Source organism: Kwoniella shivajii, chromosome 3 (assembly GCF_035658355.1).
Source record: "Kwoniella shivajii chromosome 3, complete sequence".
Classification (NCBI taxonomy): domain Eukaryota; kingdom Fungi; phylum Basidiomycota; class Tremellomycetes; order Tremellales; family Cryptococcaceae; genus Kwoniella; species Kwoniella shivajii.
The window spans coordinates 884,833-910,567 of NC_085910.1; the positions used below are offsets into that span (position 1 = coordinate 884,833).

The window sequence follows — 25,735 nt, forward strand, 5'->3', positions numbered from 1 at the left end:
TCCTTGCTCAATCGAAACCTTTCTTTTCAGCTCGGTAATCGGACCCTTATTACAATATTGTTCTTGCTTGAAGTATTTGTAGATGTCACCTCGGTATTCGACCTATATCTTTCTCTTAAGCAGACTATTCCGTTTAGAACCCTTGGCTGGATCGTAGCATTGTAAGCTCAATGATGACGGAAACGTACTCTCACAACCCCTTTTGCCTCAGTTTATAAACGTCTCTTTGCATAGTGGAGAGGTAGAGTGGAGGGGGAAAGTGGGGGGAAATCGAAAGCCACGTGACCACACCTCTATGCGGGCTCTGGGATAAAATGACATAAATTCATTCATCGGTATATTATTATGTCTAGCTGATCAGCAATTTGATCCCGTTCGAAGCGTTGCATTTGGCCACCTATTATTGAAAGACAAGAACGGTATACGTGAAATGAAGAAAGTCTCAAGGACAGGTTCTTCTTATCATTCCCCATATTCACTTATTCTACTACCTCACACGACATGTCCGGACGACGACCTGCCGACGGGGCCTCTCCAGGTCAACCTGAACCCAAGCGGGCGAGGGTCGATGCTCCCGCGCCAGGTGCGGGTGCACCTCTGGATATGGCCGCCATCCGAGCGCAAATAGCAGCTAGAAAAGCCCAACTTGAAGCTGCTTCAGGACGATCCACACCTTCCTTACCATCCGCTCCCACACCCACGAGCGCATCTGCAGCGACAAGTGCACCTGGACCAGCTGCACTTCCACCCAAACCATCAATGGACGCATCAATCGCAGACAGATTAGCAGCTGCCAAAGCAAGAATTGAAGCTTTGAGCGCACGAAACGCCAATCCATATTTATCAGGTTCAGGTACCATGCCAAAATCCGATGGTGGTAATAAACAATCGTCTCGGTCAGGTTCTGGATCTACATCATCCGCTCAACCTGGAGTCAGTAGTATCGCATTACATCCTTTATTAATGAATCAAGAACAACAAGCTCAACAAGCTGAAAAAAATGAAAAGAAAGTGTTAAGAGATAGATATAAAACAATGGCACCTAAATTTACTTCTGTAAAAGCGAACGCTGCTATAGTATCTTCTACTACACCTTCAAGAAATTCACCTGCAGCTCCAATCTTGAATCCATACGCATCATCCTCAACAGCAATTGCAAATTCAGCAAGTCCAGTTCCGGAAGAAGAAAGAGCTCCAATAAGGAGAAGTAAGAAATTACAGTTTAGTCGAGCAGGTAAATATGTCGCTCAAGGTGATCTCTTAAGGAATGAACAAAAAATGGACGCTTTAAGACAAAGGATAGCAGAAGCTAGTAGACGAGCTGGATTAGATAGCGAATTCGATACTTTAGAAAGAAGTCTCAAGGTAAGTAAATTGATACATAGTGTTACTTCCGGTTCACCAGCTAATTCTTGTTTCGTTTGTCTTGCACAGCGTCAACCTCCACCTGAAGTTGAATGGTGGGACAAAGCTATTTTGCCTGAAGGAAAAGGGTACGAAGATTTAGAAGAAGCAGTTGAATTCATGACGACACATCAAGATTCATTGATTACTCATTTAGTTCAACATCCTATACCTATACCTGCACCAGGAGATAAGAAACAACCTGAACGAGGATTGATGTTGACTAAGAAAGAACAAAAGAAGATGAGAAGACAGAGAAGACAAGCTGAATTAGAAGATAAACGTGACAGACAAAAAATGGGTTTATTACCACCCGATCCACCAAAAGTCAGATTGGCAAATTTAATGAAAGTCTTAACGTCTGACGCAGTACAAGATCCAACCAAAGTAGAAGCTAAAGTCAGGAAAGAAGTGGCTCAAAGAGCATACAATCATGAAAAAGATAATAAAGATAGAAAACTAACAGCGGAACAAAGAAAAGAAAAAGAATATCATCAACTATTAGCAAGAGAAAGAAAAGGTATACATGGCGCAGTATTCAAGATCAAATATCTATCAAATGGTAGACATAGATTCAAGATAAGAGAAACTGCAAAATCAGATTTATTATCTGGTGTTTGTGTATTTCATCCTAAGTTCGCTTTGGTTTTAGTCGAAGGTGTTGATAAATCAATCAAACATTATAAGAAATTATTATTGAATAGAATTGATTGGACTGAAGAAGCTAGACCTTTAGGTGATAACGAAAAGGCAAATGAGGATGACGACGATGAAGGAAGCGATAATGACCACGATAAACCGAAAAAGGAGAATGGAAATGGGAATGGTAATGAAGATGGACCCGAAAATTTAGAAGATAATAAATGTGAATTGATTTGGGAAGGTGAAGTTCCGGAAAGGACTTTTAAACAGTTCAGAGCGAGACATGCTGAGACTGATAATAAAGCTAAAGAATGGCTGACACCTAAATGGGAAGGAATGTGGGATTTAGCTAAAAGATGGGTTTGGCAAGGCGATGAGTAGAATGGTCCAGTGGATTTGACTGGAGAATTTGTTGAACTTGAAACTCCCGAGAGGGTTCAGTTGGTGTGCTTATCACAAGTAGTGGATCCGAATGCATATGTATACTGTACTCGCTCAACAGCATGTTACTGTGATCAACTTACTTTCCATAAACGACTGAATGCATGAGCTGTTTGTTACCTAAAATAACTTAATCAGATCAGTTCATGTTGGAGTGCCACTTTGTCAATCATCTTGATGCCTATTCGTCAACAAGTGCGAGTACGGTGAAAGGTGAGGTGAAAATTGATTCCGTTCAACTGTAACCCAGCATAGCTGGTCCTTGGATTCAACGTTTTTTATTAGCTGTTATATCTGCAAGTCTACATACATAGGCTGCGTTCTATTCACAAAATAGCTCATCCAGTCTCCATCGGTCTCACAATGACAACGATCCCATCGCGACTCGCTAGACTCACAACATCAGTTTCATCATGGGAAGAAGCCAGAGCAGCTTCCTTGGCAGCTTATAGGGCATGGTACCGATCTGTAAGTGACATTTTGTGGAATTCGTGAAAAGGGAGACGAGATCGAAATGCGATTGAATGGGAACCAAGGTCATGGGAAAGAGACATCATCGAGCGACCAAGCCTTGGCGTGGGGTATCAGTCGGGTCTTAGATGAGCTGAAATACTCTGCAAACGAAACCGAAAAAAACATACATACACCACATTCCCTTCGTTCAATCCTTCATGAAACGGAGCGATGGAGTCATTATTGAGAACAGGTTTTCCGACTAACTCGTTGCTGTTGGGGTTCTTGTCATAGGCACCTGATATAGTACAACTTTACGCTCTGAACGTTTCACCTTCATTGGTAAGATTGAAATTCAGACAAGATTTCGAAAGGAATCGAGATACTGTAACCGATTTACAAGTTATGAATATCATGTTATTGAAGAACCAACAGGAATTTCAGGAGACCATGAATGCGTGGAAACAAGAGGTGAGTCTTGACTTGAGTGACGTGGACAACACAGGGAAACGTGGGGAGAAGGAAGGGAAAGAAACGGTACTAAGAAGGAGGAGGATACGGGGGTTTGAAACTGCCTATGTAGTTCATGTCGAGTGGGCAGTCCGAAGGTCTTTTCGAGAGAATGTAAGAGAAGGGTGAGGAAAGGGGAGATACTAGAGGTGATAAAAAGCGCTAGGAGCTGTCCTCCAAGGAAGAATTTAATAGACCATAAGAGTCAATCTGCGACAACTTTTGGAAGGGGTGGATCCTTTCTTGTGTTTTGGGATTCATCTCCATCATCATCTCTACAAGAAGGGAGAATCGTACACCCGTCCTTTTCCCCTTATCGTATCCTGTTATATCATCTTCCCCTTCTCTGCACTCCCTCCCCTTTCTTGGAATTCTACAGGAGGAGACATTGTCAAACCCTAATATGCAGTGAGCTGACTGTTGTGATTGATATTCCAGCCTCATGTGATGCAGTGGTTCAAACGATATGACGATGCAGCACCACCAAAGACTTTCTTAGAGAAATTCTACGCTAGTAGAGATGATCCTGCTCAAGTCGCAGCTGGAATCTAGGATCTTAAGGTGGACATTCAGAGTTCGATACTATAGGGGTTCGGAACTATAGAGGGGTTTTCTCCTTTGTCAATTGACGTAGAGCTGTCTATGATCACAGAAAATGCATTGTATACCCTTCCGAACATTTTCGATCAAAGTCAGAAATGAAAAAAGGGCTTAATGATCTATGAATGTATATATATACAACATCTCGAAATAGAAATACATTGAAGGTACCTGACTGATTGACATCTTTTTCCTTTACTGCTGCTACCAGCTCAGGCCGATCACTCTAACCTTCTTTACATGTCATCAGGTAAATCCATCATTGCCAATTCCTGTTCATCAACACCGTCGTCATAATCATCCATCCTGAAATCATCTTCTTCCATATCCACATCTCCACCATTCCTATTGCTGTTTTTACCCATGGCAGTTTTCAGTTCATTCTCAGCTCTTTCAGCTTCTTCTTTGTCTTGGAGTTGTCTTCTTTCAATATCTTCCAACGTCCATAAACTTATTCCAGTTTGTGTATGATCAAAAGGTTGACTTATTTGTCTAATGAATTTCTTAGCTAAAGAAATAGCTACATCCGTTGATAAATTAGAATGAGCTTCTGTTATATAAGCGTTGATCCATTTAGGTAATTTCGATCTTTTATCTTGCCTTGCGAATCGCTATTATACCATATACATCAGTACCGAAGACTGGCATGAAATGTCGAGGAAAGTATCGATAGTAGGTCACACTCACCTTGTCTGCGAATACCATCAAACCCCAATCGGTTTTACCTCGTAGTACACGTCCAACACATTGTGCAGCATGTCTCATCGCGTCGAAAGTCAAATAATCATTCTCTCGTATTCTGTGATTATCCCTCAAGAATTCTAATCGTGCTTTCAATATACGTGACTCGGTATATTGGTATGGTATACTGGGGCAACGATGATCAGCTGTGTGCCTCCAGGGGTCCTAGCTAGCTGACTTACCCAAACATGATGACCGCTCGTCCGTAATTGCTGAAATATCAAGGATTAGCTAAGTTCAGAAAACCAGGACTGGCCTGGCTGAGACTTACTGATCGAAATCAATTCCTTCTGAGACCTTTCCTCTTGCAACGGAAAGTAATACCGCTCCTCTTCCATTGTTGCATGCTTCTCTATAATTCCTAAGGGCGATGGACGTTTCCATAGCATCTGGAGTCTCGACGAACAGCAACTTGTGTTTCCACACTTCGCTCAAGATACCCTATTTTGTATCCCTTTTATCAGTATTTTCCTTCGGTGAGTCACAAAGGATGGTTATAATATGAGAAAGCTACTCACCATATCATACCAGGCACTGACGATACTTTCCATATACAGATAACTGGGAAAGAAAGCGACTACTCCATCGGGTACCGTTCTAGCCATATCAATAAGGATACTACCGAAATTCCTCACTACAGCAGGATCATTTCGCACTTCGAATCGTGATGATATAGGTACTTGGTCTGACCCTCTTGTGATGACCATGGGCAAGAACGCATTTCTCGCCAATGTCATCGGGTATGATTGCTCTGTTACGGGTCGGAATTGCAGGATTTTGGGATACATATCTAAAGGTGAAATTGTACCAGACGTTATGACCACGGAAGAGAATCTTTCGAAGACCGGTGCAATAGCTAGGGATGGATCGAGACATCTAGTATTGATGATCGTCAGCCAAAGTCAATCCTGCTCAAGAAGAAGCAACAGCTCACGTGAAATGAAAAATAGGATTCGGGACAGTAGCATGTTCTGTCTCGTAGGGTTCCAAAATGAGCAAGAATCCTTTCTCATACGTTGCCACCAGGGTACCGAATGAAGCTACTAATTGGAGGGAGTAGTGTTCGTCGATGTTGGTCAGTTCCAGAGTCCGCACCAGTGAAGTCAAACGTTCCGCAGCGAATCTGAAGATGTTGTCAGCCTTATCTAACATGAAGTATCCAACAATTGGCATAGCTCACTTCAAAGGTCGTTTTTCGATATATGTGATTTCTTTCAAATGCGCCAAGAAACTTTGAGGCGTTTCAGCTACGACATGCAACACTCGCATTCTTGTCTATACTCGCTTGGTTAGCTAGCTACATCCATTCGGTGGCAAAACCAGGAAAGGACTCACTTTGAGATACTCTATAAACCTTTTCAAGAAGGCAATGAAATGTTCTGCTTTTCTTATATTTCCGGGAACAGCTTCATCCAGCATATCTTTCGATAGCACGGGACTGACAAGCATGTCTTCATCTTCACGGTGGTCATTGGCTTCTTGCAGCCCCTCTACTAGTTTCTTATATTCGTCTTCGAGCTTTTGAGAATCCGTTTCTTTCATCCTGTGCGATTATATAAGCTGGACAACGCTTGCGAGAGGTCACACTTTGCCAACTTACTCTGCTATTCTGTCACTGATTTTATTTACGCTTCGAGCAGCAGAGTCCAGAACAGGTCTAGTCAAGTCGATTGACAAAGATTCGATACAGACGTTATCTAAATCGTTTCATTAGTACACAAGACAGAATAGAATCTCATTTGCCATGCAGCTACTCACCTATATTATGCGCTTCATCGAAAACTACTATACTCTCCTTACTCATTTCGGCAGAAACTTGTTCTGCTACTTTAGGATCGAGCAGATAGTGGAAAGAATAGATGACGACATCGAGAAAAGGCAACTACAAAAGTTGGTATCAGTATATTTACTTCGAGTTTCTGATGGAGAGATTAGTTGAAGAATAACTGACCATTCTACGTATTGTGAAGTATGGACAGACACCTTTTTCTTTACCATATTTCTTCACATCGTCAATAGTGTATATACCTGGAGGTATAAGATTACCGGTTTCGTAGTTGTTCAATTCCTAAATTTTAACAATGATGAAGCGTTAAACTCATCAGTTATTCCGGACGATCGACCAGAAAATGAAAGACGACTCACCTCATGGTAACTACAAAGAGGAACACTACCGGGATTTGCTCTACCTTTTTCGCAAGCGAAAGCAGAAGTCAAATCTCTACATTTTGAATCGACCATTTTCCCCTTTTTCTCCTTACTGACCTATGTAAGAGCAACGAATGATGAGTCAGAACTATTAGTTGAGAGGCTTCACAAGTACGACGGCACATGATTCATGTTTACGGTCATGTTTACGGGAAAGACAGTGGGAGAGTGGAAAAACTCACTTCAGGATGTAAACATAGATTTCTACGACTCGTCAAGCCCAATCCACGGAACTCTCCATCATTAGCGCCCATTTCAGCTCTATATTCCATCAATCTCTTCAACTCTGCTAAAGCTTTTTCGATTTCAGGTACAGTACGTGAACAATATATCAATTTTCGTTTTGTCGGGTAAAACTGAAGTATTCAACGATGAGTCAGCTTCAGTCAAGTCAATTTGGATAATCTTCATCTTCACTTCACTAGGATGGCGGAAGTAGGGTAACGCAGGTATTACGCAGCACTAACCTGCATGTACGACACGATCAAGGACAACAGAGATACTGTTTTACCTGTACCCGAAGGCATTTCTAATACACAATGACCCTATATAGGCGTTCATATTAGCCTTTGTGCGATATTTTCCAGTGATGAAACTCAGACATACACCTGCATCTAGAGTAGTCTTCAAATCTGCCATGTAAGAGTATTGCTCTGCAATCTGTATCAGCTACTCTGCCTTCGACAGTCGGCTATGATTTAGAACTCGTCATACCTGGATAAAGACTAGACGAGATATCAGCTAAGTCTTGGTCCGGTCAGAGGCTCAGCTCACCGGTCATAGGGGAAAAGAACGGGCAGATCGCCCAGCATAAACTTCATTTTAGCTTTACGACCCTTCGGATCAAATCCTTTGTATTGCACAGGTGGCCAATCGTCTGCTCGGCAATTGACAACTGTTGATTTGCGGCAGATATATATCTGATATTGCCCACACTTAACAAATGTATAACGCTTCTTTGATATTTGAGGAAGACCAGATGAAGAGCGAAACAGTGGCTGAAGCAGGAGATAAGCAAAGTAGATGAATGAACGATTTGATCTTTTGCAACAAGGTGGAAATGGGTTGGAAGTGATCAACATCACAAATAATGATCGAAGAGGGGTAATCACGTCAACCGGTTACCTCCACTCTGCACGGACCACCGTTCAGCACAGCGAATGAGTATTATGAATGCATGCGATGGTCATATGTTACATGCATACTGGAGGCATGATGTCGAGAGACTCGCCTGCATCGACTATTACCTCTGCTGCTGTTGAGGAGGGGAACAATGAAATTGAAGGTCTCATTACACAACTGACACCAAGACAAGAAGAAAGACTTCGTACGTATCTGGATGATAAATTGTCTATTTTGGAAAGTGATGAGAAGACCAAGTGAGTGACCACAAGATACATTAGCATGGGATTATAATCTGATCAGGAAGCGGTGGTGTGTTTGGAATAGTAATCTCGGTTCTATACCTTCACTCGTCAAGAGATTGTCAATCCTACTTCAAATAATCCTTCAAATTCCTCCGAAGCCTCCTTTTTCTTCGTTGAGGATATCATATCTCTTGACTCTGACAGCTGTCATTCCGTTATATATCACATCTTTAACTCTTCTTTCATCGGGTCACAGGACGAAATCGGATGCTGAGCGAGAAGCTGAAGGGTCAATAAGGGAAGTATTGGATATATTGAGAGAAGTGGAGAATGGTTGGAAGGCAGTCTTGAATGGGCAAGCGTGGTTACCGCCTCGTTCTTCAGGTGGGAGAAAATTAGGTGGAAGGGGTGTAAAGGTAGACTTCGGTGGTCAAGTAGATACTACCGAACGGTAGGTCATTTACTCCTGGTTCAACTTGTTTGGTGAAGACACTTTCTAACGCTATGAACTCGTATAGTATTCGCCTGAAATCGATAATCATTTCAAGTCGTTCTAGACTCATTGCATGGTCCAGGACATATGGCAACTTCGAAGGATCATCAATCCGTGTAGAGCAGAATGAAGCCTCGATTGCAAACGAGTTTGTAGCTACTAAAGCGCTTGAAGGAGTCCGTAAAGGTGGTTGGGAAGAAGAAATGACATTGATGTGGAACGATCTATTGGATATACTATCTCGTGATCTTGCTTGATCGACCCGCTTTGAGCTTTATCAATATTATTTAGTAAAAATGTCAATACAAATGTTGTATATGCATAAATGTACTGATCACTTATGACTTCCGTTATATACACAGACAGATCTCATTATGAGTCGTAATCAAAACGTTAAGTCACGATATAATTCGACTTCATATCATCGCTCCTTTTCTAGCTATTTTCAAATCCTGCTGAGAAATGTCTACTCCAACCCATTGTTCTCAAAAAGTCTCATCGTCCTCGATATCCCTCATTCTCCTTTCCAATTCCCCTTTAAGATCCAACCATTGACCACCGACTCTAACTAAACACTTGGTCCTCTTTTCCAAACTAGGTTTTTGTGGAGCTAAGAAGATTAATTTGACAGAAGAAGGTTTTTCTCCTCTGCCAAATATGTATTCACCTTTCCATTCTTCATGTTCATTTCTCCTTTGACCTCGTTTGAGTGATTGATCTAATCTACTCGCGAACAGGTTAAAGTTGATTTCTTCCATGATTCGTTGAATTGCTGTATCTAGTAAATCATATTTCGAAGGCTTGAATTCTTGTATATCGTTCAGATTAACATTCGAATATGATATCGTACTTAATCTTGAAGAAGGTCTGGTTGAGCTGTTAGGTGTCGGTGACGTTATTCTGAATGAAGAAGGGGGTGCTCTACTCAGGCTTGCTCGTCCCGAGACAGGTGCTGTTCGTGGTGTATTCGTATTCGTCCTTGAGAATGATGTGAATGTGGAACTCATTCTGGGTCTCGATGAGTCGGGAGTTGCCAAACCCATTCTAGCTTTTTCCAAATGATTCTGACCCTTGGTTTGTCGAGGTTCAGAAAGCAAGATACGTGAGTGTGTATTGGATACAGATAAACCAGGTATAATGACTTCTTCACTGCCTCTATCAGATCTTCCTGTGGGTGATGAGTAATCCTTACCTTTACTTTTCGGTGGCGTTGCTATCGGTATCCTACTCAAACGACGCGACACGGCAGATGACATCGATGCATTGCTAGGCGTAGGACTGATTGATCTTGGAAGTGCACTCAATCTACGAGGCATTGTAGGCGTAGACACTGTTTCAGGTACTTTGCGAGATGAATCCCATCTTGGTTTCTCGTTCGGTGTTCGTGCTGTGGTTGCAGATGTACTAGACATCATTGACGTTCGTCTTCGAAGAGGTAAAGGTCGCATTGCTGTGTCAGGGGAAAGGGTAGCCGAGGAAGAAGCATAGTGAGGGCGTCCTTGCGATGTTTTTTGGGGCATCCCGGAGCTGGACTCTCTGGTCCTGTTTGAAGAATAACTTGAATTGGTCGATTCCCTTGATCTTACGGCCTCACCACCATAGCCGAAGTAATCACCTCGAGAGTCGGGGGAGCTGTATGGAGATGTGACATCGGCAAGAAGCTCGATGTCTTCTGCTCCATCGTCGTGATCTACTCCTTGTTGGTGCTGTGAGAAGATGAAACGTATCTTGGAGTTGACCTGTTGCAGCTGTTTTTGCATCAGGCTCCATCGTTGGCTCATCTCACTGAGTCTGTACGAGTTCAATGATATGTAAGAATGAGTGACCACTTTTCCATTGAACAAGTTTCTACTCACCGTCTTAAGGACTCGCCATTCTTGATGGGTCGATCAGATATACTCTTATCCATCATTTTGAGTATCTTGTTTATGCTCGGTACGTATGTTCTATTCACGACCGGAATTATCAAGCATTAGTGATCCATATTGAGATAGTAATGTAAGACCAAAGATTGTACACTTACCTCGTCATAGACTCATGACCTTTAGAGATCTTCTGTAAATTCTCTATACTGACTTGTTCCTCATATTCGGAATTTAGGGGAACATGGCGAGTTGATTGTATGATTCGCTCGACATACGTCTAAGTGTGAAGATTCATCAGCTATTGTTTAAGAATGGTTTGTAAAGAGCGGTGGGCTCACCTGACATTCAGTCAAACTCTTCCGTAATGGATTCATCATAGCTTCAGCTTGATCAGCCGTACTACGTGTACCCATTATTAGCTACGAAAAGTTTTGTGTTACACGTTGATTGGTGTGTGGAAGAGAGACGTACGTTCGAAACCTCACCAACCATCCATCCTCTTTCATTTCTTCTAACAAAAGTTTGTGCTGTTCTTCTACCTTCTTCCATTCAACCATGAGTTCCTCTAGCCCATCTTGTAGATTTTCGGTATGTGACCCTGTACTTGACGAGAATATAGATTGTAATGACGTGATTTGCGGTCTGAGTAATGAAGTGGAATCTGTCAATGATGACAACAGATCATCGATTCTTGAGGGAGTAGAAACCGTTGAAGTTGACGACGATGGGATTGAAAAATGTCGAAGCTCTTGAATTTCTAAGGGGAAAGAAATAGTCTTAGTATTTGAACATAGATAACAAAGGTGTGAGCAAGAAGAGATTTGATCTTACCATATATCCGGTCCAGGAGTAAGGATATTTCGCGTGACAACGATTGTATCCTCTTTTCCAGCTCCCTGTGACGCCAAAATGTTAGTTACGAGTCGTGAGAGGTGATCCGCTGGATTGTAATTTACCTGTAATTGACGTTCTCTTCATTTGCGTTAGATTGAGGAGATTCAAGCTCCCGGTCTGATACGTTGTTGCTGTCTTGATCCGTTTTTTCGACTTTTGGAGGATAATCGTTCCCTCCGTTCGACAGGCCATTCCTGTCTGATGGCGCGAGGACGGAGGTGGTTCCATCACTGATAGAGATATGCTGAACGATTGAAGCTAGTTCTTCATCTGATTCTGTCGTCATGTTGAATAAGGTTCCTTTCGGTAATTGATTGGTCGAAATGCTATATGACCTATACTCGGGGTGAGATACATGGCATCATGTCTTCTGGTACTGTGATAGTCGCCGAGAAGGACTGCTGTAGGCATCAATCTCAGGAATATAGATAGAACCGAACAAAAGAAAGTGGTTGATATTTGAAACGAAATCAAGTCATGTCTTGTAAATCATGCTTCTTTTTATCTATCTGCCCCACGCGTCACGAGGTGATCACCCTCCACTTACCTTGTCTTTGTCAAAGTCCGGGTTGAAAAAGGAAATCCTAATGAAATCCTAATGAAATCCTAATCATTATCACCAAAAATACCCTTGTAAACAGAAACAGTTCAAAGTTTGTAATCTTCCCATTACATGAAGAGATGTACCTGATTCAGGGATCTCATATAACGCGCCATTCAAGTGAAGGGGTGACCAACCATAAAAACTAGTACCAACACTACTCGTACTACTTCCACTTGCGGTCATCATCATACAAAATTCACATCACATAAATATATATATATCATAGATCGTGTCGCATAGTAACTCATCTTTCTGTTCGCATATCACTGCACAATACCATACCTTCCCCTAATACTCACGGACTGGTACTTCCTTCCAACACAAATACACACCTAGACGGTGCGAGGAAGAAAACCAATCACATCCTTTCCTGTACCCGGATAAAGGAGGTTCACGTAGACCGACTTTCTCACCTACACGTCGATCCTCTCTTTGTCTTCTATTCCCTCCTTCTCATACCACAACTCGCTTCAGACTATCCACATAATGTCTGCTTCATGGACTTCCATCCTCAATGACCTCAACAGAGACGTTGCGAGAGACCAACCTAAAGATGTCATTCAATGGGGAGCTGACTGGTTCCAGAACAAGCTTCGACAAGAGGTCAGTTTGAGTGTCCTACGCAATTTGATGTGTTGTCTTTTCTGAGCTATAAGCTAATAACGGTACTCTTTCATCACAGCGACAAGGTCCACAACAATCTCTTTCAGCTCCACCAACGGGACGTAAAGGTCCACCTGGATCATTAGCTTTCAACGCTCCTGGATTATCTTCACCTGCCCCTCACGCTTTATCACCTTTCTCAGAGCAAGGGCCTTCTGATTCACCTTTCGGATCCGGTGGTCCAAGAAGAGCTACAGTACCTCAAGGGTCGTCAGGATTGCAACAACAACATATATTCTATCCTCCGTTCGGTTCTCCTTCAGGCGGTGTCGGAGGTGATTCGAGTCCATTCAGTGAACAATCATCCTCATTCCCTCCTTCCTCCAACAACTTCAACGATGGACCCCAATTCAACCAATCTCCATTCGGTGGTTTCTCTAACAACAACATAGCTGAAGAAGGAGATCAACATGATGAACCCCCTATCCCATCTTACGCTTTAGGTAGAAGAACTTCAGTCTCAGCTGAATCTTTAGTACCCACTAATCATAGATCTTTCCAACCTTCAGGTGGACTAGAATCTACCATGGAAGAAGATGAGACTACTCCAAACCCAAATTCAGGAAGTGCAAGTAACATGCCTTCATTCCCTAAAACAGATGAACAAATGAACAGGATCAAGCAAGCTATTAAACCAAATTTCTTGTTCAGAAATTTAGATGAGGATCAAGAAGTAGATGTCTTGGCTGCTATGAAAGAAGTCACGATCGCCGCAGGTGAAATGATCATCGAACAAGGTGCAGCAGGTGATTATTTCTATATCGTCGAAAATGGTACATTAGATGTTTTCGTTAAGAAAGATGGTCAAGTCATCGATCCTGAAAAAGGTGATAGACCACTACTCGGTAAAAAGGTTGCTTCATGTAAAGAAGGTAGCTCCTTCGGTGAACTTGCTTTAATGCACAAGTGAGTGATATAGTTCATCATTTTACTGAAATCATGTAAATCTTGTCGCTGACATAGGTTCATTGCTATAGCGCCCCTCGAGCCGCTTCTATCCTCTCTATTACTCCTTGTACATTGTGGGCTCTTGACCGAGTCTCATTCAGGACTATCTTACTTGACGTGAGTGATCCCAATGCGGTTAATCCTTGGTCACACACTGATTCCTCCTTTGATACAGCACACTTCCCGAAAGAGAAGACTCTATGAATCTTTCTTATCTGAAGTACAGATTCTCGCTTCCCTCCAACCTCACGAGCGCGCCAAGATTGCCGATGTACTTGAGTCCCGAACTTTCAGCGAAGGCGAAGACGTTATCAAACAAGGAGAAGCAGGTGATGATTTCTTCCTGATCGAAAGTGGATCTGCTGTTGCCATCAAAAAGGGTGATGATGGTAGAGAAAGTGTAGTGAAGAGATTAGTCAAAGGAGATTACTTCGGGGGTGAGACTTTTGGCACGGTTCCATATTGTTTATCATTTTGCTGACGTTTCTGCATTGCATCAATAGAACTTGCTTTACTTAATAGACAAACTCGAGCTGCAACAGTCAGAGCCGAGGGACCGGATAACTTGAAAGTAGCAGCTTTGGGTGAACAAGCTTTCACAAGACTTTTAGGTCCGGTGAAAGATATCATGGCTAGATCAGTCAGTGAACGATATGGATTCTCAACCGGTAGAGGATCTGTATAAGTCTCTTCAAGGTAGAAAGGAAGCTTTTGTTTACTTGATCAAAGATGACATAGAGCAGAGTCGATTTGTACATTCCGTGCAAGGTTTTCTTTTCAAGCATAGTATTCATGATATGATATAAATAGGTTTTTTCCCACCAAAAATATATGTATTGATCCGATATCGTCAAAACGATAAAGTCAACCGACTGCAGAACCGACCCCTTACTTCCTGTATGAAGAATGAACGACGCATTGAAATGATACAACGGACAAAGTGACATTTACGTCAACGTCGTATCGGATTTTGATGATGCCTAACTCGCATTCACCTCTTCGAATATCGTGAGACAATGATATATACATAAAGGGAAAAAGCTTCAGCTAGTTTCTAATTCTGATCAGAAGACAGGTCTGATCTTCAATTCTGGCAAAGAGGACAGGTAGGAACATTTTGTTATATAGTCGTTTCATATTAACATATATACATATTTATATTTAGATTATTCCGATTCCGATTGAGAGGGATTATGCCGTCTGTGCCAAAGGAAAGAGGGGAAGAGGGGAGGTGCCGAGAGGACAGAATCACGACCTCGATTCCGAAACCGAAATAATCTGCTCACTACCCTAGAGGATATAATCTGTTCCTGCACATTCGCAAAGACGTTGATTCATGTAAGAATCCTAAATGCATTGTATTTTTTTCGTTATTCACTTATCTTAGTCAGATCGACTTCTTTACTTGTTCACTTCTTTCGTTCTTTCCTTCTCTACCAGCTGTGTAAACCACCATCTACGATCAATTGAGTACCAGTGATATCTAAGAAATGTTCCAAAAGGCGGTTAGCTCGTATGCCCCTTATGATGAGATTGCCTTGTATCCGGTGACTACACGCCCACTCACAAGAAGCATAATCTGACAAAAGGAAAACAGCTGTACCAGCTTGTTCATCCGGAGTGCTAATTCTGTTCAACATTGTACTGGCAGCTACCTTCTTTTCGAATTCAGGATCGTCCTTCAAACCTGCGTTCATATCCGTATGTACATATCCTGGTGATAAGCAATTTACCTAAGGCCGAAAGTCCAGATAAAATGGATGAGCTTCGTGTTCGTAGAATTAGATCAACATCATGAAGAAAGGAAGGTAGGTGTACATACGGTTATTCCTTGATCTGCCCACTCCATCGCTAGATTTCTGGCAAGGGAATTGACCGCGGCCTTTTATAGGAGAGCAATGGCAAATTAAAGGAAAAAAGCCAAGATCAGCTTTCGAATAATCACGCCATTGGAGATAAAGGTAATTCCATTGAACTTACCTTTGTGGGGTTATAGAAGGCTTGCGCTTCGCCTTTGTTGGCTATAGTTGCAGCAACAGCTGCGGTAACAGTAACAACGATGAGTCTTTGTCACCAAGTCCATTCCAGCTTGCTAAGTTGCGCTGTGAAGTAGAAACGAAAAAGGAAAAAAAAAAAAAAAAGAGAAAGGAAACTCACAGGAAACGAAAACGATTCTACCATTTTTATAATCATGTTCTTTCCAAAGTTTAGCTGCTGCTTGAGCACAAGTGAATACACCCCATACATTCGGTCCGAAATTATCATCGAAATCTTCTTTGGTAAGTTCGATTGCTGGTTTCTTGTAATTTACACCTATATTATTCAGTTGGAGATCAGTATTCAATAAATCGGATCCTGATTCTGATCCTGATTCTGATTCTGATTCTGGATCTGATATACTTATCGTGTTCTGATGCGGGGGATTATCGAAACGAAGATGAGCTGAGATCTGAGTGGACTCACCGGCATTGCAAACTACGCCTGCAACAGGACCCACATCCTTGTAGATCTTCTTGAATAACTCTGAGATGGCAGCTTGATCCGCTACGTCCGCTTGGTATGCCTTTTGATTGCCCACGTTCCCTTATCAGCCTAGTTCACATGTCAAGATACAAAGATACATGTCAGATAAACCAATGAGAATATGATCACTGACCTCGCAATGTACCTCATACTTTTCACCTATCTTCTTGGCTACTTCAGGTGCATCTTGACTTGATCTATAAATAATAGCGACGTGTGCACCGGCTACAACGGGCTTAATCAGTACAGATCTTTCCCTTCACATGAAGGTCTCGAAATATGACTTACCTTGAGCACATTGTTCACTTATAGCCAAACCGATTCCCTGTCATTGAGAAAAACCAAACTTGTTAGCTTCTTCTGTTACTTACGTTCAATACAGTTCGTTATCACGATAAGTTTCTTCTGAAAATGAATGAAATATTCTACGATTTAACTTACTCGATTGCCTCCAGTGACTACTATAGTCTTGCCTTTCAAATCGATTTGCCAAACCATTTTTAACTATTTGTTTTTATCCGATTTATCTAATGCAGATACACGTATAAAGATTCAGTATGTTGGGGATATCTATTCACTTCGGACGAATCGAGTACACCATGTTTTATATATGTATATTTTGTCGCCATTTTGGATTCCAACTTTTCCTTTAGTCGGTACGTCATATCGATACATCTTCACACATCTCTCATCCCTGCTAAATCGGCTAAAAACCCATCGATCATGTTGTGATAATTCTCCCTCCACTCTCTTCCCAAAAGGTGATCGATCTTATCTAAGCGTTCACACGGATGATATAAGCAAAAGTGAACATATTTTAGCAGATTAGCCAAGACGTTCTTCGTTGATACATACTGCAATTTTCGCCGATTTATCCCAAAAACTAATGTTCTGGCTCATCCTTTCGTAGGGCGCAGATACCAATGAACAATGCAATGATGTTGAATACATAAAATACGGAAATACAGGAACTCGAAACCTTCCTATGGATAACATTAATGTCGCTTCAGGACTCAGTCTTACACGGTTTATGCTATATGTACTATTAATGCATGCTTTTTCCAAGTTCTTTCGTATATTTGTGTGTGATAAGAAACTCATGAAGAAAGTAATCCATATATTTGAGCCCGTCGAATCACCGCCTAACCACAAATATGTCCGTGTCCAACAGGGGTTGCACTGACATTTGCGTTCGGAGATCTGCCTTGACTCTGGTCAGTCTCTACAGTAGGCGTAGGTATGGCAGATCCATCCCCTCGTACTGATGGCTGGGTGCGGGTTTGAGAAGATTGATTCGCAGGTGGAGGGGCGTTTGCGTTGACTCCCAAAGAATCTTCCATCCGTTTTGGGAAATGATCAGGATAGAGTGAATCACCCGCTCGAATCATTCCAAAAGCTCCTTCGTAGCCTGAATACACCGCGATCAGCTTAGAATTGGTGGAAGCCCCAACGCAAACCACCACTCACCTCTCAGATTCTCAGCCGTGAAAGTATCTCGCCATCTTCCTGCCAAATATCCACCGGTATGTAAATAACCTTTCCACATCCATCTACCCATGACGTGACGCTATGAAACCGTGAGTTAGATGATTACCCAGAAATTCTCGAGAATGAGATGATTACTCACAGAGTAAGTCATTTCTATGATGACCAAACCATCCCATGATCTAATTCTACCTCTGATCTTTGCCCAACCCCAACTTGTTCGAGCCTGTGATATATCGAATCAGTCTACCGCGACATCATAACCCTTTACCTGTATAAATAACTCACTTTACCACTGAGAAGAATCTCTTTTGTCCAACCTAACGGAACATCCTCCTTCTCATCCGACAATTCGAAGCCATATCCTCCCTTGATCTTTTTCTGCTCCTCGTCGGTCTCTTCAAACACATCTGCGAAACCAGCCGCGAGTAACGGACCATCACCACCTAATTTATCTTTCGGTAATTTGATAATCGTTTCTTTCAACTCGAATTCTGCTACTTGTTCTGCAAAAGTCCCAGTATATACTCCGCGCATATTTCCAGCTAATATCTGTCTGTATAAATCGAAATCGTAGAATAAGAATTTACCTCTCCAGTAACCTTGAACTTGACCCAGGAACGATAAAGGTGGTAATCCTGGTGATGTATGAGGATCTTGACACATTGTATTTCTTTGCCATTCTCTATCATGTTCAATCGAAGGTGCTGTTTTAAATGCGGAGAATAATCCAGGTAAAGTAGCTTCAAAAGGTGATAAGGAAAATGCGGAACTTCCAGCTTTTAGTCCGACTCTATCAGGTTGTCTCTCGAGTAATCTCATAAATATCAGATAAATCCCTAATACGAATTGAGGTGGGGCTCTCTTCCATGTATATCCAAATCGTTTGTATGTCATCGCTTTTGATCGAATGGATGCGTCTGTTTCATGATCCGTACAACCGGGCGCACAAAATGGCAGCTGTCGATGTTGCCAAGGTGCATACGTTATATCATACTATTATATGACAGCCAAAATCAGCAGTCGTATCGGTCTGGCGCGGGCCCATTCAAGTCAAGGTTCAACATTTAGACTCACCTTGGCACATGCGAAGACATAAGGCCGGAGGAGGAAGATCTTCTCATCTACATCTGCAGGGCTATCTTCACCGAGATCATCTGTTTTTTTTTGAAATGAATAAGCTCGTATCAAACGATCATCCAAAGACTATGACGATGCCTGTCAGAATATCGAGAACTCACCCATTCCAGCTAAAAGGCAACACCAAACTGCCAAAGCTTTATCGCCCGAATCTCGGGGATATCCAGGAACTAAAGATTCTTTGAGAAGATTCTCTTTATAGAAGGCAAGGATGAATTCGCGGAGACTACATTGGGTGTTCAAGAAGTGGAGATTCTTTGAATCTATATCAACGTAACACTCCGTCATCAGTACATGATGTATCCCACCGGGGGTGTATGACAAGATCCGATCCCCCATTCTATGATTGAGTGCGGTCTGACCTCGTGAATGTCCGGTCAAGCACTCACCATTCTCGGTTAAAAGGAACCAAACATTCCATAAATCCGCTACATAAGCTTCTTTATCGCAAATTCCAGGTATCTCAATCCGACAATATTTGGCTACTTGACGCATTCTCCAACTTTGTTCCCATCTTGTCCTATAATCTATGGCAAAACTTCTTGGATCTGCAAATAGATCAAACATTGCTTTTCCTTTCTCGTTACCTTTGTTGATCGCACCCGCTTTCCCACTTGCCGGTGGTTTCAAAAGATTTTTCTTCATCCATTGATACCTCCTATCCAAGGCTGAAGTATCGAAGGTCGCTCTAAAAAGAGTATTATACAACTGAGGATTATTATCGAAACATATTGATTCGTAGATGGATCTCGATGTTAAGTATAGCGGAAACAACCGAGATGGATGATGTCCGACGCCGTTTTCATCCACCATCACATTGTACGCTACCAAAGCTAACAATTCCCGTGGAAGACTTTCCAATGATTTCTTACATCCTGACGAAGACTTTATATGACTCGATGAAGAGGTAGAAGCGAATATCGAGGGTGGTGGTGGTGATGATGGTTTAGGTGACATGTAAGTAGGTGACGATGCTCTAGGCGTGCAGCTACCCCTTGATATATATGTTGACGAAGGTGATGCGGAAGGTCTTGAAGGTGAACAGATGAAATCCAATGAGGTTTTATGCCGTTTTTGATGTGATGTATTGGGATCAGGACTAGCTACAATCGCTTGATTCTTTGGAGAAGAAGAAGATGATGATGAGGATGAAGATGACGATGAGTTGTTATTTGATGTCGCAGGGTTGACATGTGCAGAAGTGACTTTGATCATCATGCTTGGTTTCAGAAAAGGTATACGAAACTTCGGATGCTAATTTATTTTGTTTTTCCCTTTTTGTGTTTATCTTTGTCTGTATGTCCTTCCTTGTTGATTTTCGATATCGCACTACCCAGCGTGGAAAGGTTCGTTCGTTCAATCAACCTCTCTGGGATATTTCAAACTAAAATCGTGAATGTAAATTCCCCTTTGAATTAATGACCGAGGAACATACGAAAAAGGCGAGATCGTCGGATCTGTTACCAGATATGAAAGAAAGGAAAAAGAAAGACGAGGGTCCCAAGGATTTTAAGGAGTAATAACAGGGTGCTATTTGGTCCAGCGGAATTGAACAGGGTCATAAAGGTGGGAACTATTATAGCGTATAAGATTGATTTGGATTACTCGATCTTGAATTGGTCTACTCTAGATTGAGGTTGATGGGTTGGGTGGAAGGTGATGATGATTGCGATATGAATACAGTTGTGCAGATCGTTGAATAGCCTGCCCGGATGCAAATGTATTTATTTGATCGATACTCGGTCACGAGGCGTCGGATATCCCCTTCGATGGTGTTGAACGCAACTAAGTGGTCGGACAAGGTGATGTATGATTTAGCGTATATATTATTATTGAGAAATTCGTATGTATATAACCAGATAAAGAAGGAGAGAGAGTCTCCAGCAAGCGTAGAGAGCAAAGAGGTTCAGTTAGAAAAATAAACAAAATTCACCCTCTGATTCACAAAGCAAATTTCCTCATCCTTCTCATTTTTCCTTTGAATTGCAATTGGGGCTTTTTCCCAATTAAGGTTCTCGCTTGAGATACACGCCCGGAGGTAAATCTTATCACCCAGAGAATTTTCCTGTATTCTCCTTAAAACCTTTCGTTTTTTTTGTCCGATAACCGCAGCGACTTACATACAAAACCTCGGTATGCAACGAATGATCCCAACGCGCTGACAGCGGCACCGTGTATACCAGTGCTGACAGCACAAACCTTTTCATCATTATTGCAGCAACTGACAAACTCTTCACTCTCGGTCAAAGCTGTGAACTGAAGTGAACTGAACCTTGGCATTTCACTTTTACGGACGAGAAACGGAAGTATGATCATTTTTAGATTCCGACAGGGGGAACCAGATCGATCTATCTCATGGAACGGAAGCAATCCATTGCCGACACGAGATCACTCCGCTGAAGAATCCATTCAAGAAATGATCCGGTATGTTGTCGAGGGCATTACATTTAACCCAATTGAACATGCACTCGATTTCCGTCGACGAGTTTTATGCAACGAAAGAGGTAGTCGTGTTTTTGACTGTAATCTGCAAACACCCCCCTGTTCCTTTGTACCCGATTGATGGGGTAAACTTACAGCATCGATTCATTATATTGCCGGCTTCTCATTTACTGGGTCGATGGGAAGCCAAGTCGCTCACCATCGAGATACAATTACAAGGCAAGGTAGATCCTTATTTATGTTTCCCTTTAATTAATCCCCTAATCCGGTGATAACATTCTGCGCTCTTCCGATGGAATGATTATCGCTTTCGGGGTAAAAGATGCAAACTCGGCGTATAATAATAGAAACCCACGTTGTTGTCACGTAACTCTTTCGATCGACATCATGTCATCATCGTCATCTGTTGTATGGGATTCCTCGACGTTATACAAACCTGTACACAGTTAATGTTCTCAAAATCAATGATTACCAGCAAGACGCGTTCATTATAAAGGTTTATTCCCTTGACTTTTGACAGGACTGGTGCTCGTGGCTTAAAAATGGCACCGAAACGTCAAGCCAGACCATCTACCCCTCCGCCCAAGAAGAAAGCTAAGAAAGGAGGTCCTGTCCAATCGTCGATCGCGACTTTCTTCACATCACCTTCAAAGCCTAAACCTGTTGCCGCGAACGGACACAAACGGAATGATACTGTGATTAGCATAGAAGATTCCGACGATGATATGCCTTTACAGAGCTCCGGTAAGAGTCCAGAAGGCGATGAAGTTTTCGCCAGGAAATTAGCTGAAGAATGGAAACAAGAGGAATGTATACAACTAGACAAAGGGAAATCAAGAGCTACTCCAGATGCAGAAATCGTGAAGGATGAAAAGGCTGAAGAGGAAGATGATGATAATGATGATGACGACATCGTTTCTGTCGAGCCACCATATTCTGATGCTCCCGGTATAAATGGATCATGTTCAAGCAAACATCAGCTGCCACCCGTCAAGGCCGAACCTGTTGACACCAAACCGAAGAGCAAAAGTGTGAAAGAAGTTAAACCTGTTGCATCAATCTTCGCTTCTCGTAAAGCTCGTACACCGTCTCCACCTCTCACCAAGCTGGAATCTATCGATACAAAACCTATCCTCAGTTCTCCGAGTAAACCAACTACTATAACTTCTGTTTCGGCGGAGCCTGTCGACCCAATAGATTTTGATACAGACGCTTTTTTGTTTCGACCTTCAGAAGTCGACGTCACCAAATGGCCTAAAGGTAGATTACCTTATAGTATTCTTGTCGGAGTGTACGTCCAAGTATCAAGTACCAGATCAAGATTGACCATAGTGAGGGTACTGACCAAGTAAGTTTATCCTGTTCTCGTATAGTATACATCCTTCTGATAATCAGCTGAAAGGAATTTGACCGTTTTAGCTTTCTTCACCTTCTCTTACATGCATCTCCTATAGATCTTCCATCATCTCTATATCTTCTTTCCAATCACTTGCTGCCAAATTACCTACCATCTGAGCTGGGTGTAGGATCTCAGATCATCACAAAAGCCATCACGTCAGTTTCCGGATTGCAGCCTCGTGACTTGAAGAAATTATGGGAGAAATGGGGTGATCCAGGAGATGTAGCGTTTGAAGCTAAAAGCAATCTGAGAACATTGGTCAAACCATCTCCACTACTGGTTGGCGATGTATATCAACGATTGTTGGGATTATCAAGAGTAAAAGGAAATCAAAGTGGAAGGATCAAAGGTGATGTAGTCAGGAAATTAATGGTTCAAGCTAGAGGAGAAGAGATTAGATTTTTAGTAAGAAGTATGGTTGGAAATCTTAGAGTGAGTGTTAAACACAAATTCACTTCTTAAAGTTAAGCTGACACAGCACTAGATTGGCGCAGTTAGACTTGTAAGCCAGCTTTTGCAATTTACAAGCCATAGTTTGAGCTGATTCATGCTTCAGACTCTGTTGACAGCCTTAGCTAGAGCAACCGCTCTTCTTCACATGCCTGACGAGCTCCTCTCTTCAGTTCGACCTTTACCTCCTCCACCGCAAAAGCATGAGAAAGGTCAAAAGCGTGTCCTGAGACCGAAAATTGAGCCTGATCCCGCTCGAGAGGAAGTCGAAGAACGATGTATTGATGCGGTCAAGATCGTGCGGAAAGTGTATGTTAGGCACCCGAATTATGGAGATCTAGTCGTCGGACTAGATCACGGTGGATTAGTAGGTCTAGAAGACCGAGTCGGAGTTAATGTCGGTAAGTCTTACATTATCTATCGGGCCTTCCGACAAATATCAGTCACGAGTTATATCGGTCCAGACTGACTTGTTTCACTACGCAGGGATCCCTCTTTCGCCGATGCTCGGATCCATCACTCGGTCACTGAACGAGGTGTTTACTCGTCTTGGTACTTTACCGTTCACGGCGGAAGCCAAGCTCGATGGTCAAAGGGTCCAGATTCATGCCAGACTCGATGGACCTCAAGGGGAAGACGACGGTGGTGGCAGGTGGGTCCAAGGAGACGAAGGGAAGGTATGGGTCAGGCTTTTCAGTAGGTGAGTAAATCAGAGCAACTCTAGGAAATTCGGTAACAGGATCGTCGTCACGCTTTGAGATGATATAGGATTTTGTGGACAAGCTTAGAATACTGATTTTCCCGTGCTTAGACATCTCGAAGATATGACGGAAAAATATCCTGATGTCTGTCAATTGATCCTGAGCTTGCTCTATCGTCCATTGCCTCTAGTACCGACGCCATTCCCGGAAGAAGCCTCTACTCCCATTCCTAAAATGATCGATCTTCTACACGGGAACAAAATCAGCTCTTTCATAATGGATGCCGAGATCGTCGCAGTGGATAAGGATACTGGAGCATATAGGACTTTTCAAGATCTTTCCAATAGAGCCAAAAAGGATGTTAGGGTTGAAGATATTAAGGTCATTGTTGGTGTATTCGCCTTTGATCTAATGTTATTAAATGATCAAGTGAGTGTGTTTCATTGATGTCATTTGATGGAACTCGTTGCTGAGCTTCGAATATTTGATAGACCTTACTCGATTCCCCCTTCTCTCACAGAAGGCATCTTCTTCGTACATTATTTGAACCATTCTCGAATCCTGCTGACCCCACTTTGGCAAGATTCTCTCATGTCGCTTCGTTAGATTCAACATCGTTACAGGACGTGCCAGCGGAGATGCAGGTTTTCTTCGAATCCGTCGTGGAGCAGAAATGTGAGGGATTGATGGTAAAGCTCTTGGAATCCGGTGAAGGGTTGACAGGAGAGGACGATGAAGATGATATATCAAACGTTGGTGGTACGCCCTCCAAGAAGAATAAATCGAAGGGGGGCAAGCGAAAACCACTACCGGCAACTTACGAGCCCGATCAAAGGAGTCAAGGTTGGTTGAAAGTGAAAAAGGGTGAGTGGGCGAGCAGTAATAAAATGAACTAGCAAACTCACTTCTTCACGATTCATATTGTAGATTACCTCGAAGGGCTGGGAGATTCACTAGATCTTGTACCGATCGGAGCATGGTGGGGTCAAGGTAGAAAAGCAGGATGGTGGAGTCCTATTTTGTTGGCTTGTCATAATCCTGAATCCGGTGCTTTAGAAGCCGTTTGCAAGTGTATATCAGGTGAGTTCACCGAATGTCAATTCCTGGTACAACACCTCAGTCTGAAGCTCATCTTACTTTTCATGTCCAATGTCGCAGGATTCTCCGACGTTTTTTACAAAGATCTACTCAAACGTTATCCGCCAGAAGGCCTACCTGAGAAATGCAATAAGACCACAACATTAGGTTTCGTAGATACCAATGGATTGAGACCGGATGTTTGGTTCGAACCTTCCGAGGTATGGGAGATACGTGGTGCTGAGTGAGTCGAAACTATACCACAGCTGGACTATTTTCCACATTTTCATGTTCAGCTCTTAGATGGATGAGGATATGATCAATGTACAGAGGGACTGATATGTACGTTTTATCATTTTTAGTATAACACTCTCACCTGTTTATCCTGCAGCTTCATCACTCTTGGGCTCAGAAAGAGGTTTGTCGATTAGATTTCCGAGATTCATGAAGATTAGAGATGATAAATCGTGGGAACAAGCTACTACAAGTGAACAATTCGCTGAAATGTATCGAAAACAAATCAAGGAGGCTCCAAGTAAAGAACAGGAAATTGCCGACAACACAAAAGTAGGAGATGGAATTCGGAAGGATTCAGATGAAGAAGATATCCGAGATTTGGAAGATCAGGATGAGATCGATGATGGTGAATAAGCGCACTGCTTCAATTTCAATACTTCAGTGCAAT

General features: G+C 42.3%; 9 protein-coding genes across 9 annotated transcripts; 5 read left to right on the plus strand and 4 right to left on the minus strand.

Moving 5' to 3' along the window:
• Positions 1 to 501: 501 nt before the first annotated feature.
• On the plus strand, positions 502 to 2,427 carry IL334_002533 (uncharacterized protein; the record flags this gene model as incomplete). Its single annotated transcript, XM_062934277.1, has 2 exons — positions 502 to 1,365; positions 1,435 to 2,427. The coding sequence occupies 2 exons, from the start codon at positions 502 to 504 to the stop codon at positions 2,425 to 2,427; spliced, it is 1,857 nt and encodes a 618-aa protein (XP_062790328.1).
• A 423-nt stretch (positions 2,428 to 2,850) lies between these two features.
• IL334_002534 (uncharacterized protein) lies at positions 2,851 to 4,002 on the plus strand (the record flags this gene model as incomplete). The annotated part of the gene is made up of 3 exons (XM_062934278.1): positions 2,851 to 2,955; positions 3,235 to 3,411; positions 3,889 to 4,002. 3 exons carry the CDS (start codon positions 2,851 to 2,853, stop codon positions 4,000 to 4,002), a joined length of 396 nt encoding a protein of 131 aa, XP_062790329.1.
• A 284-nt stretch (positions 4,003 to 4,286) lies between these two features.
• On the minus strand, positions 4,287 to 7,638 carry IL334_002535 (uncharacterized protein; the record flags this gene model as incomplete). The annotated part of the gene is made up of 15 exons (XM_062934279.1): positions 4,287 to 4,661; positions 4,738 to 4,918; positions 4,974 to 5,003; positions 5,063 to 5,232; positions 5,310 to 5,667; positions 5,726 to 5,914; positions 5,972 to 6,066; positions 6,127 to 6,334; positions 6,392 to 6,488; positions 6,550 to 6,673; positions 6,743 to 6,859; positions 6,937 to 7,056; positions 7,182 to 7,355; positions 7,467 to 7,544; positions 7,606 to 7,638. 15 exons carry the CDS (start codon positions 7,636 to 7,638, stop codon positions 4,287 to 4,289), a joined length of 2,349 nt encoding a protein of 782 aa, XP_062790330.1.
• A 576-nt stretch (positions 7,639 to 8,214) lies between these two features.
• On the plus strand, positions 8,215 to 9,116 carry IL334_002536 (uncharacterized protein; the record flags this gene model as incomplete). Its single annotated transcript, XM_062934280.1, has 3 exons — positions 8,215 to 8,378; positions 8,449 to 8,817; positions 8,885 to 9,116. The coding sequence occupies 3 exons, from the start codon at positions 8,215 to 8,217 to the stop codon at positions 9,114 to 9,116; spliced, it is 765 nt and encodes a 254-aa protein (XP_062790331.1).
• A 228-nt stretch (positions 9,117 to 9,344) lies between these two features.
• Positions 9,345 to 11,904, minus strand: IL334_002537 (uncharacterized protein; the record flags this gene model as incomplete). Its single annotated transcript, XM_062934281.1, has 7 exons — positions 9,345 to 10,650; positions 10,716 to 10,805; positions 10,883 to 11,001; positions 11,063 to 11,123; positions 11,196 to 11,481; positions 11,556 to 11,620; positions 11,681 to 11,904. The coding sequence occupies 7 exons, from the start codon at positions 11,902 to 11,904 to the stop codon at positions 9,345 to 9,347; spliced, it is 2,151 nt and encodes a 716-aa protein (XP_062790332.1).
• Positions 11,905 to 12,708: 804 nt separating this feature from the next.
• Positions 12,709 to 14,518, plus strand: IL334_002538 (uncharacterized protein; the record flags this gene model as incomplete). The annotated part of the gene is made up of 5 exons (XM_062934282.1): positions 12,709 to 12,825; positions 12,905 to 13,791; positions 13,863 to 13,950; positions 14,009 to 14,270; positions 14,337 to 14,518. The coding sequence occupies 5 exons, from the start codon at positions 12,709 to 12,711 to the stop codon at positions 14,516 to 14,518; spliced, it is 1,536 nt and encodes a 511-aa protein (XP_062790333.1).
• Positions 14,519 to 15,266: 748 nt separating this feature from the next.
• IL334_002539 (uncharacterized protein) lies at positions 15,267 to 16,854 on the minus strand (the record flags this gene model as incomplete). The annotated part of the gene is made up of 9 exons (XM_062934283.1): positions 15,267 to 15,316; positions 15,401 to 15,566; positions 15,656 to 15,715; positions 15,814 to 15,872; positions 15,991 to 16,146; positions 16,297 to 16,396; positions 16,490 to 16,581; positions 16,645 to 16,681; positions 16,798 to 16,854. The coding sequence occupies 9 exons, from the start codon at positions 16,852 to 16,854 to the stop codon at positions 15,267 to 15,269; spliced, it is 777 nt and encodes a 258-aa protein (XP_062790334.1).
• A 644-nt stretch (positions 16,855 to 17,498) lies between these two features.
• Positions 17,499 to 20,196, minus strand: IL334_002540 (uncharacterized protein; the record flags this gene model as incomplete). Its single annotated transcript, XM_062934284.1, has 7 exons — positions 17,499 to 17,764; positions 17,824 to 17,923; positions 17,984 to 18,067; positions 18,130 to 18,837; positions 18,919 to 18,998; positions 19,083 to 19,244; positions 19,371 to 20,196. 7 exons carry the CDS (start codon positions 20,194 to 20,196, stop codon positions 17,499 to 17,501), a joined length of 2,226 nt encoding a protein of 741 aa, XP_062790335.1.
• Positions 20,197 to 21,965: 1,769 nt separating this feature from the next.
• IL334_002541 (uncharacterized protein) lies at positions 21,966 to 25,701 on the plus strand (the record flags this gene model as incomplete). The annotated part of the gene is made up of 10 exons (XM_062934285.1): positions 21,966 to 22,771; positions 22,843 to 23,254; positions 23,307 to 23,324; positions 23,379 to 23,673; positions 23,759 to 23,972; positions 24,084 to 24,402; positions 24,465 to 24,837; positions 24,901 to 25,053; positions 25,132 to 25,294; positions 25,413 to 25,701. 10 exons carry the CDS (start codon positions 21,966 to 21,968, stop codon positions 25,699 to 25,701), a joined length of 3,042 nt encoding a protein of 1,013 aa, XP_062790336.1.
• Positions 25,702 to 25,735: the final 34 nt, after the last annotated feature.